We start from the raw sequence: 18,740 nt of genomic DNA, 5'->3' as shown, positions 1-18,740 counted from the left end.
TTCAGCTAGGTCTTTTTTTACTAATTTTTCCTAAATAAAGAGCTTCAATTGTCTATTAAAATATAAGAGATTCAAACTCATTATACGGTCTACTAATTGACGTGAGCACATTATATATGGAACCAATTTCAATGCTTATCATTTAGATAAGTACTAAGAGCTCATCGTCTCTAAATTATTCAGATTTAATCTAGATGGTTCGGGTTTACAACTTTTTACTTTTACTTTTTTAAAAAGACTTATTTTAATAGATATAGAATTTAAAATAAAGACAATACTTTAACTGTCAGTTTTTTCAAAAAAAATATCTTTTATTTAAAAATCACTAGTTGAAAACTATAAATCTAGACTATGAAAATTAGATCTAAATAATCCAGAGACAATGAGCTCTCAATTCTCATTTGTATGATGAATACTAAAACTGGTTCTCATTATATACTCATCAATATGCTCATTTCCAAATCTAGACTATGGAAATTAAATATGGATGGTTCAAATTTCATTTAATTTTATTATTCTATTTTTATTATTTTATTATTTTAATAAGAGTAGGGTTTAAAATAAATATAAGTTTTCAACTATCACATTTTTAAATGTGATCCCACAATATGGTCTTCTTCTTCTTTATTTGATTTTATTATTCTATATGAGCACAAATCATACTCATCAAGATAACAAGCATGAAATGCTCATCTCAAATCTGAATCATTTAAATTAAATATGGATGGGTTAAATTTGATTTGATTTTAGTATTCTCCTTTTAATATTTTGTTATTTTAACAATGTGCTAATTTAGAATAAAGATAATTTTTCAACCATCACATTGTCTTAAAAGAATAAATTGACCACTTAAAAATCCTAAATATAGATTGTCCAAATAAACTTTGAATGATTCAGAGTACCCAATTTAAACCCTTTAAATCTTTAATCTCTCAATTCCTAGATTTATTCTTCATCTGAACCGCAATCCATCATATAGATATATAATAATTTGAAACAAAAAATAAGATGCAAAATTAAAAATAAAAAAGGTAAAGATAGGCCCACACAAAAATAAAATCCACATAACAAAAAAGGATGCGATAAGACACCAGTCTCTGGTTCACTCAAACTAAATCAAACCATAACAAAGACAACAACTTAAAAGATAAGTCATAATTAAATTAAAAGGCACAGATCAAGAAGGCCAGGCAATAGCTAGCTTGAGAGAGAATTAATTTGAAGGTGAGCCATTTTGAGAGAGAGTGAATAACTCAGATAATCTGGTGGCCACATTTTGTCTGGCAGCAGGAGACACACCATTCTTGCCAATAATGGATTCCAACACTGCCTCTGAAAGTAACTTGTTCTCTATTACTACACCCCCAGCTTCAGGAATTGATCCATCTTTTGAGAACGTTATCTGTTCAAATTCAACAAGGGAAAAAAAAAAACAGTAATTACATGATGATTTAAGATGAACAATTTTTTTTTTTGTTTTGACAAACTTATATGTTCAAATTAAAGGAAAAAATAAAAGTGAAAAAATTGGATTTGGATCAAAGGAGTCACTTGAATCTACTCACCCAATGAGTGTCTTACATGACACGATAACAACTATTCATTTAATTAAATGGTTATAAGATATTTTGTCCTATAATATTTAAAAAGTTATCAAATCTTAAATTTTTTGGAGAAAATATATCTTGATAATATTTATGTATTTATTAAATCCAATGATTATAATTTAGACACTCATTAACTGAATTAATTTATGTCACACTGAATTCAAATAAAAAATGAACTAGATGATGATTTGAAATCCTGAACCAAGTTACAAATTTTTTTTTTAAAAAAATATAAAACTCCATTATACTTTAAACTATATACAAAAAGCCCATTTGAGCCTTATAACTTGATAAGAAATTTTCCAAAACTTTCATGTTTGTACATAAAACTACCCGTTATCATTTTGTTATTTTACTACAGGAATATAACATATTAATAATCTGCGGTGTCTCGATCCACAAGCCGAGGCCCAAACTATACATTTACATCTAAGCTAGCATCAACCAATAAGAATGAGGTAAGTTAATTGGTCATGTGGATGCTCCTTTAATTTAGTCCTTTCTCTAACCAAAAGATAATAATTCAAGAATATTCTAAAGATGCCACGTGTATTCTTACCTAAAATTAAGAGCATAAATCTACCAAATCAATCTCTAGATCCATAAAATAAGGTATTGGTTGATAATTCCTTCATTCATGACTTTAATCATTAGTTATTTTCAATTCAGAAAAGAAATGCATGAAATGTACTATCAAACTCACTTAGTATAAATTTTGAAAAATAAGTCACACAATTCATAATTTGTTAATAATGTGATATGTTACAAGCATGTTTGTATGTATTAATGCATTAATATTGATGACATAATACATATGACTTTCGTTGCCGACCAATATAATATAACATAAGACTTTCGACCAGAAGTATAATGCTTTTCAAACTTCTAATAAATTCGTTTAAATTTTGAACTGAACTAATCTACCTGCCATTCATGACCTTCTAAAAAATCATAAAAGACAACAACATAAAACACAAAGATGATATTGCTGAATAATAAAGTTCTTTTAAAATTTTGAAACATGTGAATAGCATAGTTTCTTCAAAATAAGATTCTATTTTCATTCCTGTAGAATACATGTAAACTCGACTCATCCAAAACTAATCTTTTAATTTAATTGAAAATCATGACTCTTCAATCAAGAGGCTTAAATACAAGTATAAAAATAATAAGCTAACTTGTAACTTTGATGCTCTCTAATTTTAGATAAAATTTAATTTGATTTATTACTCTCTCTTTTTTGGTAGAAAACGAGGCAAAGCCCAAACATAATTGGTCACAAAACGAGGGGTTGAAATCCCCAACAATCTCAATTCACCAAAAAAACTATTGCATTAGGAATTCTGTAATCTTAGTTTTACAAAGTAACTTTTTAACTCTGTAATCTTAACAACGTAAGTTTCAAATATTATCTTTTGTGCTTATCATTGTCATTTAAAAAAAAGAGAATTAAAATGGCAATTTGCTTTAAATTCATTTTTAGTACAATGTTTTCTTTAACAAAAGCTAACTTTAACTATTAATTAGTCAGAAAATAATGGAGAATCCTTATCTATAATTTTAATGGTGCTAAGATTAAATAATTAGAAATGCACTTTATAAAATTCAAGAAACAAAATGAAATTTCATGTAAAGTTAAAGACCAAGTAAACTTCAGCCAAAATAGTAAATACTATATAGAAACTAGAATTAAAAAAAAAATCTCGTAAACATCCAATCATTGGGTTGTAAGCGATTAAAAAAAAAAGTTTTTTTTTTTTGGTGATATTGCCCAGTCAAGTCAACTGATTAAAACAAAATCAACAGTAGTCTGATTTATTTCATCTTTATTTTTGTAAATTATTATGAGGAAAAAAATATGGTTTCGAATTTAAGCAAGACTAACCGTGAGAGATCCTTTGGGAGATTGAGTGAAAAGAATAGAGGAGCCTGGTGGGAAAGTTTCATCTTTGAAGGTTGAAACAAATTTTTCAATTGCTTTTTCTTCTGCTTCTGTGTAAATTCCCAGAGATTTCCAAATTGCCACACAATTTTCTGATACTTTCTCTGAGTACTGCTGCCCAGTCAATGGCAAGATCATTGTCACCCGCGTAAATTTCTCAAATCCACCTGTGAACAAGAAAATATTTTTTAAAAAAATAGAGAAATTTGAGAACTTCTTAAAAAACAATATATATTATGAGTTATAAATAATACTTCAATGTTATTTATAAGAACATATCTATTGGTCCTGAATACAAGACTTCTTACAAAATTTAATGAAATACTGATGACGCGTTTTTAAAAATACCTTTATTTTTTCCACTCTTAGCTTAAGCAATGACTTTAGTGTTATTAAGGGCATGACTTCCATCGTATCTTTTTTTAGTAGTGGTTAAGGGTATGCCCTTTTCAAACCTTATCACACACGAAACCCACACTAATTGTGTGTATTTCTCAACATAACTTCCTAAAATTTGGCCGGATGCGTATGGCAATCGGACTAATCTTTACCTGTATGTGATTGGTTCATCAAAAGCCACCAGAATCTTGATTTTGATATTTCCAAGGAGAAACCAATCAACACGCTTATATCATCTATCTTATCTCTTATGAATTATTGGATCAATCTAACAATGAAAAAGACTTTTTTTATTTTATTTTATTTCTATCCTAATTCTTTCTCATAAAAAAGGAAGAATCATGGACCCATGCAAGCAAATATTTAAACTTGGGAAATCTTCCAAGCAAAGGAAGTGCTATTGTTATTGAAACAACGAGCAAGAGAGTATTTCAACCAGCTTAACCAATAATCTCATGTTTGAAATAGCACTGTTAAAACAAAGTGGTAAAGTCTATTTTCATTGAAAAAGATCCAACAATGCTCGATCTGAATTAGTATGGACTTCTCTTAAGCTCATGATGCCCGATGTCCAAGCGAAAAACAAAGGACTTAGTTCAAACCAATTAGAGCTGGTAATTTGGGTTAAGCCCGACGGGCCAACTCGAGCCCGCCCGAAAAATTTAGGACCAAACCCGAAAAAAATATTAATTTTTTATTGGTCGGGCCTATTTGGGCCACCCGAATAGGCCCGAGAAAATTCGGGCTAAGCTCGAACCCGATCGGGCTTAGCCCGAATACCCGAATAAAAAAATAACTTTTTTAAAAATATATAAAATATGATAAATATTAATTAATTTTTTAAATTTTATATCATTTTATACCAAAATACTATATATATGAGTGTTTTAATATATTTATTTTTTTAAAAAATTAAAAAGATTTATATTTCATATTTTTATTATTTTTAATCAATAAAATATTTCAAAATAATATTTAAAATATATTTTAATACTAATTTTTATATTTTAAGACCCAATTTTTTTTAAAAAAATTTGGGTCCTATAAATCATTTGCATATAAAAAAATAATTTTATATTTTTTATAAATTAAGATAATTAATTTTAAAGTAAAAATAGAATAAAAATAATTTTAAAAATAAAATTTGAGCATGCATGAATTCCCGACTCTACTACTAGATAACATAATAAATAAAATAATATTCTTAAATAATTAGTTGGTTATTGTCCATGCTAAACTTGATTAAAAATTAAGAGTAAATTAGAGTAAGAATCCCTTATATGTAAGAGTTAAATAATATAAAAATTTAAAAAAATAATTTCAAAAAAATAATATTTTACTCATAATTAAATAATTTTTTATATATATAATGATGGCAATTTTTCTTATACTCATAAATTATAATTTGCCTAAAAGTTATTAAAAACTTTAAATTAATCGGGATAATAATTTTAAGTTAATAGTCTAATTGTGATTGAATTAAGATCAACTTAATCGTAATTAAAATAATATAATTTATTTAAAATATATAAAATATTTATATATGACTATGATAAAAGCAATATTTAAATAATTAAGATATTAATTTACAAGTAAAGGAAACATTCATAAATAAATTATACATAATACAACAAAATAATAACAGAAGTTGATAAGTTATTTTTTATTTTATTCTTTTAAAATTAAGATAATATTTTATGCTTAATAGAATTATTTAAAAATTAAAATTAGTTTAAAAAATAAATAAAAAATACTTTGAAAAAGTTTCGGGTATTCAGACCAGCCCGAATAAGCCAGAAGTCCGATGGTGTTAGGGCCGGGTTTAGTTATATGGGCTTTTTAGAAAGGGTGGAATACTTTAAGCCTGATCTGAATAAGCCCAGCCCGAATTGAACCCGATTCAAATAAGCCCGGCCCGTCCGAATTATTGGCTCTAAAACCAATAATGGAAGGAAGTGAAATAGCGGTGTTAATTACATACGTGCCACTGAAATTTATCACGAGGCTAATAATGACTACGACAACGTACGGTTCAGATTTAATTAGTCAAACGGTGAAATTACGAAAACGTTCATCATCCCAATGCTATTCCAGTGAAAAGATCGACGAAATGGCGGATCCGATACCTGAATTCTTAAACATATATAGAAAGAAAAGGCCAGAAGGACAAAGAATCCAAAATCCATTACCTGTGACGATTTCTCTGAAGAACTCGACGGATTCTGTTAACTCCTCCGCCGTCTTTCCCTTCCATTTAGCGGCAAGCATCGGAACGGCGTCATCCTCGAGGTACACTCCGATGGCCGTGAACTTCACGAACTTGTCCTGGATTTGTAGGCCCCTATCCCCGGCACCGCCAAGGAAGAAGCTCTTGTTGGAGCCCGGAGCTTTCACTACCGGTGGAAACTCAACGTTCTCTACTTGAACAGCGACGACGGACGGCGGTGCCATTGCAGCGGCGATATGAGGATCTCAGAGAACGAAGAGCTACAGTCAGAAGAGAGACAGAGAGGCAGAGAGAGAGAGGAGGACTTTCGATTTGGTGGCGTGCCGGCAACACGATGGCCGCAGGGCAGGTGAATTTAAAGAAAAAAAATTAAATTTTGAATTTTTCTTAAAACTTATTTTTTATTAGTATTAATTAAATGTTGCTCATCTCTTTAATATTATAAAATATTTTTAATTTGAATTATACTTTTAAAAAAATTATTTTTTTATATTTATTTTTATTTAATAATTATCTCAATTAAAAAATTTTATTAATTACCTATACTCTTAATTAAAGATATTTTAAAAAAATTTATTAATTATATATTAAAAGACTTAAAATATTTGATATTTGTTAACATCCTATCTAAAGATGTAAGTAATATGAAGTATAACACTTTTTGCAGAGAAAAAAAAAATTGCCCTTTTAGAAGGAAAAAGAAAAAAATAAAGATAAAGATGTGTCATTTAAGAATATCATCGAATAACTCATTGATTTTAGACTTTATGAGCCTTTTTTTTTTTTTATTTGGCAAGCCTGTGCACCTATTTCATGGGAAGATAAGAATAAGAGTAAACTATTATGGTCAATGACTATAGATCTGGAGGGCAAGAATTTTACCAATTTAACTTCTTGTCTCTTTGTAATTGAATTTTTAGATTTTTATAATGGGGTCATTAACCAGAAAAAGTTAAAACTTAATTTTTTTCTTTTTTGATATATAATTTTTTTTTTGTATTCTACATGGAAATATTGAACTTTTTTAAAAGAAAAATACATGATGTTAGGTCATGCATAGTAACATGGGCACCGGCCGGTTGAGCTTGTTTTGGTCAAGTTTAACATATCTTATCTTTTAAAAAAAAAATTCATATAGTCAAGTCTAACTTTAACTTTTTTTATATGGATTCAGGTTAACCCAGCGAATTTGGCCTGGATTACCAACTCTACATTATAAAGATGATAATTTTGGCAACCGGGCTTATACAATTTAATCTTAAAGCATCCTATCTTTTTAAAAATGTTTATATAATCAAGTCCAAACTTAATTATTATTTGGAGAGTTCGAGCTAATTCATCGGGCTTAGGTCAAATTATAGGCTCCTGTATTTCAAAAAAAAATTGAATGTGAGGCATAAGTAAAAAAAAAAAAAAGAACTATTTAAACAATCTTCTTAAAAATTGTGATTAAGTTTTTTTTATATGATATTAGAGGGAGTATTAACTAGTCTTATAAATTACATTAATTATGGGAAATGATTTTTCCAGTCATAGTTTAAGAAGTGGGGCTTTTCATAGCTCTTTAAAAAAAAAATCTATAGTTTTTATTTTTTATTTACATATCATGAATTATATGACACTTTTTTTACCCCTAGACAAAATATATTGAATAATATATCTACTTTTTTTTTAAAATTTTATAAATAAAATTTATAATCAATCAAATCACTTATCATCATAAAATGATGTGATTTGTTCTTCAAACCCTATTCAATATATTCACCATATATTTTTTTTATAAAAACATCAACATAAAATATAAAATCTATAATAAATTATATTATTTATAAATTATGAATAATGTTAGATAATTGGTAAAATATTATTTACGTGATTTTATTTTTTATTAAATTTAATTTGATGAGTCTAATGGACATGGAGGAGTTTGGTTTGGTGAAACGTTTTAGGGGTTTGATTGAAGGATGAGCGCCCGATCTTGTTAGCATTACGATCTCGTCAGTACTACCGGTCAACTTTAGTTTGCGGTGTTGACTTTTATTTTTAAGAAAAAATATTAGCTGAGTTGGCTGTTTTAATATTTTAATGTTTATTATAATAGAATATCAAATTTTATTTTTTAATTAGGTGAGAGTGACTTACCCGGGCTTTGTTTGGGTGCTTATCAGTCTCCTTGCCATTATACTCATTAATATGATGAGATTTGAACTGTTCAAATATGTTTGATATTTAGAATTAATTTTTATTTAATAAAATAATTATTTTAACATAATAATTAAAAAATTATCTTTAATTTGAATTATGAAGTATATATCAAAATAAAAAATACAAAAAATAACATAATACTGAATCTAATGATGATGACTCAATTTCAATTCCTTACATACCAAAAGTACTAATAACTTACTCTCTTTTTTTGTTTTTTTGTCAATAAAAGTTTAGGTGATCAATTGCGTTCTAGGAGCCCATCAAGATTAAGGCATATATCCAAGCTCAAAAAATGCTTACAATGGCGTTTACCAATAAGTTGCTTCTATTTATGCTTAGTAATGCTAGATAGATGATACCAAATATTATATACTTATAAAAAAAACATAAATGGAATGTAGAAAGAAAGAATTAATCTAAGGTCTCATTCAACACAATTAATTACTATAGGTCCATTAATAATTGAAATTAAAAGAATAACAACGCATTGAGCATGGCAACACAATTTGTGTTGTCATTATTCTAAACTCAATTGTGAATGAATTTAAAAGTAATTAATTGTATTGAGTGAGACTCATATATTATTTTTTCATATAGTAGAAAGGCATCAAACTTGATTTAGATTTTTTTCCCCAGACATTTTTATATATCTCTTCTTTTGTGGGTGTGTGTGTGTGTGTTTTTTTTTTTTTTCCCGTTTATCATTCTCACCAGCAAGTCAACTATTTTGTTGAAGTGTAGATTCGTTTATCACCACATGCTCATAGAACCTAACATTTACACATGGAATTTGTTGGTGTTTTTCTTTATTTACAAAAGCAAATCACACTGTTTTTTTTGTTTAATTTTATTATAATTATATATATATATATATATATATTAAAATCCTGAGATAAGGATCATTGGTATCTACGGTGAAGATTCTATTTAAAAATGATTTGTCTGTATCTTGTTTATGCTTAATTTACCTTCTTTAAGCTGTTCTTCTAACTTACTTATTTTCTTTATTCTATGTTTTTTATTGTATAATTTTCATTATCCTCTCTAAGGAAGAGACAATTTGTATAATTTCTATATAAAGTTACGTTTTCAGGAAAATGATAATTATGAGATAAAATTTAATTTTAAAATTCTTGTATAGTTTCATCTAAATAATGAATGCAAAGGGCGTGCCCGGTTGAAAAACACTAATTTGGGAAGGATATGATCTCTTGTAGTCGAGACTCGAAAGAAATTAGACTTTTTGTTAGTCATGTGATTTTAATATTAAACTAAACCATTATATCAAAAATATATATAAAACTAAACTATTTATTTTTAGTAGCTCAATCTATAAGAAATTTGTATAAATTTATTATAAAATATTGAAAAATTTCTCAGTACAAAATTTTTTAAATTTTAATACACGCCAAGCAAACGACAATAATTATTTACAATTTATTTATAATGCGGCTTAGCCTGATATTATACACACTCAAAAATCTACTTCTTACTACTCATTAATAGAGAAAATCTTGCCTAGACTAGAAGCATCATCTCTTCCATACTGATTCAATCAAATAAAATTTTATATATTATTATTTTTAATAATTTTTTTTGTAATAGAGTATCTCTTTAATTTATTACATTTTCTCTCTTTACTCTTAGATCATAAAAGAGGGAAGAGAGAAAAGATAATAAATTAAAATATGGGTAAAACTTATGCATGTAGCTTCATATACTTACTATACTTTTATCTAATAAAAAAAAGACAAGTGAATTTAAATATATTAATAATTAATAATATTAGTAACAAGAGATTGTTACTCCTTTCGTTTCAAAATATATTTTTAACCGAATCTCACTCCCAATAAAATAATTAACTACTTTCAAACTAACTCTATCTTTTTATATTTACTTCTATTAAATACCTTATAGTGAATATAAAGTCATTCATTAATAGGAATACTTAAAAAAAAAAGATAATTATTATATCTTAAAAGACTAAAACTATCTTATATTTTTTAACATTTAACTCTTCAAAAATTTTTTTACAGTTTTTAATGAAGGAAGTATAATATAAATAATTTATAAAAGATCTAAATATTTTGATTTAATTAGAATTTTTTTAAATATATATAAGTCTAAATATATAAGTTTTTCCCTTAAAATATCCTAAAATGACATGAATTAAATGAGGGATAGCACATATGATTAAATACATTTGACATTGCATGTTTTTATTAGAAAATAGACAAATAACATTATGCGCTATATCCATACAAGAATTTCTCATCATTAATATTCATAATTTTGAACCAACAAGCATTGGTCCTAATAGAAGGGGTTATAGCCACTCAAACTAAGATTTTGAACTCAAGTTTGTATGAATGAAAAAAAAAAACATCTTTAAAAGAATTGCTTTCAATTAAGTCCAACAATTCTCGAATAGGCCAGTTAGATAGACATGTTAAAAAAAAAAAACTCACACTCTTGAGGTCAAACAAAAAAAGTATTCCTAATATTCGTCATTTGTCTATAAACAAAGAAAACCAAGTCAAAGTCAAGGGTTATATAATGCTGCGTATCACATCCTAATTTTTAAATAATAAATAAATTATGAATTTAAATTTATATTGAGAATTTAAAATTTAAGAATTTATCTTGTTTTAATGTTTAAATTGATAAGAATTTACATTTGAGATTATTTGGGGTTAATTACTTGTTTAGATATTTAATTATGAATTAAATTGAACCTAAAATAATATACTCTCTCTGTTATCTGACATTTTTTAAAGTGTAATAATTGTTTTTTTGTTAAAAAAATGTCCTTATTAAACAAATTACTTTATATTTTTTTAGAGTGTAAATAAAGGTAAGTATAGATCCAGAAATAAGGATTGGGTTTAGAGGCTCTGTTTAAATAAGAGTTCGAGTTTTAAAAATAAATTTTTTTTAAAATAATCGAGTTTAAGGGTTTGGCCCTGATAAGTCTTGTAAAAAAGGACATGGACTCGGGTAACCCTTCAAACCCTATTATATTATTATTATTATTATTTTCTTTGGTGAAACACGTGTTTGAAACTAATGACCTACTCACTTGATCCTACACGCATTATATTATTAATTTTAATTTATTCTAAAATTAATTTAATATAATTTAATAAATATCAGTGTATAGTATAAAATTTTTGATATTTTTTATTTTTTATAATTATTATGTTTGTATTTTTATAAAAAAATGAACTATTTTTTAACTAAGATTTAAATTTTATTACTAGACTTCTAAATGTGTTATTTAATTTCTAAAAAAATGTGAAGATTTTAATTTTTTTAATTTTAAAATATTTTAATTAATTTATAATGTTTAGTTTTATTTTAATTTTTTTATTTTTTGAAAAAGAACTTGCGGGCTTGGCCTTAAGCCTTTCACATAAGAGCCGAGTTTGAGAAATAGAATTCAAAATAGAAAATCGAGTTTTAGGAATTAGGCTCATAAGGGCTGGGTCCACGTATTCCCAGCTCTAGATAAGTATAAAATAATAAGGTTAGTTTGAAAATAAGTAACTATTTTATTAAAATAAAATTTAATTAAAAATATCTTATATTTTTTAATGGAGAGAGTAAGAAATGGTTATTAGTTTAGTTTAAGATATAATTTAAAGATACAAATAATAAAAAACTATAAAAAAATAATAAATGAAATAAGAAAGGAAAAAAAGAGAGAAGAGAATAAAAAATATAATAAAATAAATGAAACGGAAAACGGCACAGGCGCTGAAGAAGGGCCACATGAAAATTTAGAGAGAGGGAGAGAGAGCGAGATGGGTGGAGAAAGAGAATCGTGGGACCCACAGGATTATTGTCAAATCTCAACCACTACTATTTGAATTTCGAATACGCCTTCGTGCGTCGTCGTCTTCTCCTCTCCACGTCGGCGTCGCCTTTTTTTCAAGTAAGGTTCCAACTTTTTAATTCATCTACAATGTGTTCAAAATAATTTTCATTCGTCAAGCTCTATTTATAAATATTTTTTACTCATCAAAAGTTATTTAATAATAATATTATTTTAATAAATAGAGTAAATTTTTGTATTATAATTTTTATGTAGAATAATTAATTCAAAGTTATAATGATTTAAAAATAAATACTGAGGTTGTTGAGAGTATGCATGACCTTTCATGAACCAACAATTCCACTAGTCATTCCCAAAATCACTGTTAAAGTAAGCAATAAAGTAATCCCAAATGGTACAAATTACATGAATTGAAAGGATGATGTCTTGTTGCAACTTAGCTACTTGGACTTAGTTATATTTTGAGGGTTAATGAACCTCCAAAGCTTGCAGACGACTAGGATGTTAGGAATTACTATGATCAATGAGAAGGCTCAAATCACCTTTGCCTCATGCTCATTCAAAATTGAATCTAAAAGGGCATCTAGGGTTCCATCCCTAAATGTTGCATAGTGAAAGAATGCTTGCAAGTAGGAGAATGTTAGATATTTTATTATGTTATATAATATATTTGATTGTTAGTTATTATATTTTCAGTTAAATAAAATATCCTGAGTGTGGCTCGTTAGTCAGTTATTGATGGAGTCAAGGTTTATAAATATTACTAGTTATTTATTTAATTAAGTAAAAATAGTCTAATGGGAACTATAAGCAAATGACAGTTGTTTGATTGAGAGTACGACATCTATCAGAAAAATCTAATCTCTACTTTCTAGAGTTCCATGACTAGTGATAGCTATTTCTAGTCTATCACTGTGCCTTTCTACTAATCAGAAAATACCTTAAGAATCTTTTTTTTGACCAAACTTTCTTTCAAATATTCTTTCGCTGCTTGTCCAACACCTTTCAAGTATTCTTTTGCCATGCGACACTTGGGGATGGAACCTTAAATGCTCCTCTGGAGTTGATTTTGAATGAGCATGAGGCAAAGGTGATTTGAGCCTTTCTATTAATCATAGTAATTCTTATCATCTTAGTCAGTGGCAGAGAGAGGGGAACCAGTAGGGGCCACGGTCCTCTAATTTTTTAAAATTTTTTTATATTATATAAGTGTTACATATTTTTGACCCACCTAAAATTTATAAAAATATTGTAGCATATATATTTTTTACTTTTGACCTTTCTTATTTTTAAATTATGACTCCGTCCTTGATCTTAGTCATCCAAGTCATCTAGGGGGTTCGTCAACGCTTAAAGCATAATCTAAATCCAAACAGCCAAGCTATAACAGGACATTGTCCTTCCAATCTAAAAAATTTGTACTGTCCAAAATTACTTTGTTGCTTACTTCAGCAACGATTCTGGAAATAGCTGCTGAAACCGTAGGATCATAAAGGTCAAGTACACTCACATATCAGTCTCAAGGCAATTACAATATTGTACCATGCACATGTGTTGAACAAACAATTCATACAATTATAAATACATATCACTAATACTTGTGGGTTATTAAAAAATACAAAGCCATTTCTATTCCATCCTAATTAAATATGTAATTATAATTATCTACCTGTGGGCAAAGATAAATTATAATTACATAATTAATTACAATTGATATTTAAAAATCCACACGTGATTAATAGTGCATGCAACAAATATAAGGATGATGTGGCTACTCCTTAAGGAAAACATACATGCTAATCACAAATATCAAATCTACATTTAAATCCATATGTGCACAGCCTTTATGAGAATTTAATCAGACAATTTAATCAACTATATCGACATGTGATTAAATAACCAGAAGAAATTCTCCCACTATTTAATGTGCCAAATAATTAATTCTAGCAAGTTCAAACGTAACTTTGCAAACTTAAACAATCATATAATTATCCAAAATTAATTTTGCAAATTTTTTCGAACAATTACATAACAAATAAAAAAAATTCTGCAAAGTTTTCCTGTATGTTAAATGGCTAAAATTGCTTCCCTAAAATATTTAATCTCACAATAAATTCTAAAGTAATTTTCCGAACATAATCTTAACCAAATAAAATATCCAAAAAATATTATCCAAATTAATTTATTTAATCCAAATAGAATCTTGACATAAACAAAATGTTCAAATAAAACAAATTCCTTGTTTAGGCATCCCCAACGGTAAAGGATTTAGAATAACAAAAAAGAACAAAATCCAAAATTTAAGATTATCCAAATAAGTTCAGAGATTTATAATCAAAAGTTAATGCCATCGTGATCAACTGTTTCAAACTAGTTCAACAAGCCAAAATTAAATTAAAAAAAATGAATTTCAAACCCAGAAAAACCGCAATAGGCTCATATAGGAATTCAAAGGAACAAATATATTATCCAGTCATCTTTCAATGGAAGAATCAAATAAGGACGAAAAGCATATGCAACCAATATAATATTAATAACGTCAAAAATGAATAGAAACCAGATCGAGAATTTGACCTTTAAAGCCATGCTCACGGTGATCCAATATATGGTTTCGCCCTCTAGTTCAAAAATTTAAATATTCACAACAATAATTTCATTATAATTTTAGTTTATAGAAAGGTATAAAATTAAAGCCAATCTAAATCCAAATGCATGGCTTTAACCGAAAATAAATGGAGATACATAATATAAAATTGATGGATAAAATTTACGCAGCAAAGCAGAGAAGATAAAAAATGAAGCTCTGATATCACATGTTAGAAAAAAAAAATAATTACAATTAATAATATGATTTTGAAGTAATCATATATTAGAGTCACAATGAAAGGCGTTTATGAAATAAATCTCGCCATTGCTTATTAATCTAATGCAGGGTGTCTACAAGTAGTACTTTCAAATAAAAATACTAAAATCAAAGAAAGTTTTGTCATAAAAAAGATTATTAGGATATTTTTTGACTAGTGAGAAGGCGTAATGATAGACTAGAGATAGCTATTACTAATGTGGGAATCCTAGAGGATAGAGATTAAGTTTTTCTAATAGATGCATATTCCAACTCAAACAGCCATCATTTATTTATAGTCTCCATTAGATTATTTTATTTGACTGAAAATATAATAACTAACAATTAAATATACTATATAACATAATAAAATATCTTACGGGCTTCATAGACTTTGCGTAATGATAAGCCTGATTTTATTAATTTTCTTTTCCACCAAATCATATTTAATTGATGAAAAAAAAATGAAGCCCTTAAGCCATATTTCTGTTCCAACTTCCAATAGTCTAACAATGCAAATTCAAATGAATCATTTTTCCGCACCTATGGTCAAATCATGCATTAACTGATAGTGTTGAAACATATAGCATCTTTATATTATTTAATAAAATCTATCTTTTTTCTTTTTCTTTTTGTTCTCATTCGGACTCACACGTAGAAATATTTAAGTACCATACTTTAATTTGTGGTTTAATTGACTCTCTCTCCATTTGTTCAAGGGAACAATGCATACAACCGGTTGCTTTGAAAGCATCCATACAATTAGTTACGTCATATTTTTTACTGATAAAATATTATTTAATATATAAAATAAAATAATTTTGGTGCCTTTTAGATTGAAAAATATCTTTTGTTTAATCGGATAACGAATAATTACTATTGAATAATAATTCATAAGAAAATTCTCATCTCAGCCACACAGTGTGCTTGAATTCTCTTAGATTCCTTCAAAACCTTATCCGCTGATGCATCTTTTCATAGAGGAAAATTGCTTTTGATTTAGATTTGTTTGATAATGAGTGACCGATTCCACCGCGTGATACCTCTCAAATTGGATACGATATCTGATGTGTATAGATACTTTTATTTAAAAAAAAAAACACACACACACACACGCGCGCGATACAATGCGTATCTAAATTATAAATATTCATAAAAAATACATATAAAATATTAAAAAATGTAATTTTAATTCCAAAAATATTCAAACTAGTATATATAATCATTTATAATAATACTAAATTATAAAACATAATTTTTAATTATACTTTTATTCTATCTATATCTAATGTTTTAGTACCTAATCCCTATTAATAGGTTCTTGCCTAGGGTTTTCATGTCAACAGATTACATTCTTATATCTAATAATTAAGAAAATATAATCTTTATTTTTTTATTATATGTAAAACTTATTTCTAGATATAGTGGGAATAAAAAATTAATATCATAATATTCAACAAAATTAAATTTCTTGGACCTACCTTTGAAATATTAACTTTGCAGTATCTGCCAGAAATCTACAAATATCAAATATGTACTAGAAATTAAGAAAACTTAAATTTAAAAAAATATTACAATACTTTATGAACACATAGTGAAAAGTATTAACAAATATCGGTATAATACTGATATAAATACGTGAGAGCATTTGAAGTACCGGGGTTTTTTGTGTCTCTTCTTCTAAACTAAAAATAATATAATAAATATTTCATATTTTTTTACCAAAAAATATTACTTCGTATTCTCATGAAATGAGGCTTGTCCCGCCATAGTCCGTATAGTCCATAGAGTACTTAATCAAGGGGCGTCTTCGTCGTCTGCTCGCTTTCAACTTTTTTTCTTTATTTAAAAAAGTCAATACCATTTAAAAAAACAAATGGAAAATGACTGCAAACTTTTCTTTTTTCGGGACCGCTATTCAATGTATCAGATTTTCAATATATTTGTTTTCTATTTTCGAACGAGTTTGGTAGACAGGTAAAAATAAAAAAACAAAACAAAAGAAAGAAAGAGTTTGGTAGAGGCTAGAGCACGAGAGTTTGGTAAGCTAACGAAAAGTTTATTATTATTAAAATCAGACCAAACTAACTGAACAACCCGGTCGGACTAGAAATTAAATCCGATCCGCCTCATAACATAACTCAAACATGACCCGACCAGGAGAACTTAGGAATTTAGACCAACTCATTTTCTCCATATTTTTTATATGAGGCTGGGCTTAAAAATTCAGTAAAAGTATGAGTAATCGGGCTTTTAGATTTGGGCTTAAAAGCTCTTCAAAATAGGAGTCGAGCACAGGGACAACTCCTAAAGCCTTTTTATTACTTTTTTTATGAAGTCAAAAATTAATCATTTGATTATTATAGTTTTGACCCAGTTATAACTCAATTTTTTAACTTTAACTCATTATAACTCAGACTCTGAAGTTTTGACTCGATTGTAAATTAGTCTTTGAAATTTTTCTCGTGCAATTTAGTCCCTAAAGTTTTAACATCTTAAATATTAATTTTATATTTTAAAAAATATAATTTTATAGATTAAAAATATTTAAAATTTTAATATTTATAATATTTAAAAGGATTTAATAATTTAAAATATTAATAATAAATTTGAAAATATTTTGAATTTTTATAATTTTTTTAAAATATAAAGACCAATATTTAAGAGGTTGAAACTTCAGGGATTAAATTGTAAGAGGTAAAGTTTAGGGATTAGTTTATAATTGAGTCAAAACTTTAGGGATTAGGTTATAATAGTCAAAATTTAGAGACTGAATTATGTAATATCCTCCTCCTTCTAAGAATGATTAATTTCAAATCTCAATTAATAAGGAGATCAGATTAAGATAATTAATATAAGACTAAGTTACAAATGGTTGGAAAAATTAGGATCCCAAGTTTACAAAATCAAAACAATTTTCAAAGACTTCCAATTCGATAATCAGAGATTCACAAATAGGCAGAAACATGGGATCATTACACAAATGAGTGCATTTACTTAAAAATTTGAAACCAAGAAAATTCTAAAAAATTTTAGGGTGTGCACCGCTTCTAATCGAACATGCACTGCAGTGTGTTCGCCTTTGTGCCATGTGCTGTGGCTAGAGACATCATGCACCATTTTAACAGTAAATTCTACTGTCAATTTGACAGCTTTTGGGGCAACTTTTGACGTATTCCAATTCTCCATCCGACGTTCGATTGATACGAACTAGGTGTCTACAAAAGCTCTTTTCAAGCTCTAATTAATGGCTTTAGTTTTATAATCAAATTATTATTTAATCAAAATTTGGATATTCTTTTCAAAACTTGCACTTTTTCAATAATTTTCACAAAACTAAGTGCCCAAACCATTTACCAAAAGCCAACAGTCATTGACACCAATTGGATCATATGCAAATCATCAAAACTAACTCGTGCAATATATCATATCACATTAAATACTCAGACCATATTTTTACTACTCAATCCCTTGATCTCAAAAACATTCAAGGGGGAGTTTAAGCACATTTTCATCAAGAAATCCATGGTTAAGCACATTTTCATCAAGAAATCTATGGTCAACACATAATATGTTTTACTCTTACTTGCATTAGTATTTTGGCTCTATCACATAACATCAACTCACTCCCTATGACCCAAAATACATTTACAACTCACCAAACACATAATGCAAGTAAG

General features: G+C 27.3%; 1 protein-coding gene across 1 annotated transcript; it reads right to left on the bottom strand.

The window, feature by feature from the left end:
- Positions 1-1,023: 1,023 nt before the first annotated feature.
- LOC129292226 (chalcone--flavanone isomerase) lies at positions 1,024-6,497 on the bottom strand. Its single transcript, XM_054929788.1, has 3 exons — positions 6,138-6,497; positions 3,493-3,716; positions 1,024-1,402 (listed from the first exon to the last, which is right to left on the bottom strand). Exons 1-3 carry the CDS (start codon positions 6,397-6,399, stop codon positions 1,214-1,216), a joined length of 675 nt encoding a protein of 224 aa, XP_054785763.1. The 5' UTR covers positions 6,400-6,497; the 3' UTR covers positions 1,024-1,213.
- Positions 6,498-18,740: the final 12,243 nt, after the last annotated feature.

The sequence above is a fragment of the Prosopis cineraria genome, unplaced genomic scaffold (assembly GCF_029017545.1).
Source record: "Prosopis cineraria cultivar Desert tree isolate PC_DT_omini unplaced genomic scaffold, ASM2901754v1 PC14, whole genome shotgun sequence".
NCBI classification, from domain to species: Eukaryota; Viridiplantae; Streptophyta; class Magnoliopsida; order Fabales; family Fabaceae; genus Prosopis; species Prosopis cineraria.
Note: the sequence above shows the minus strand (reverse complement) of the source record. Positions and strands in the feature narration are given on the sequence as shown.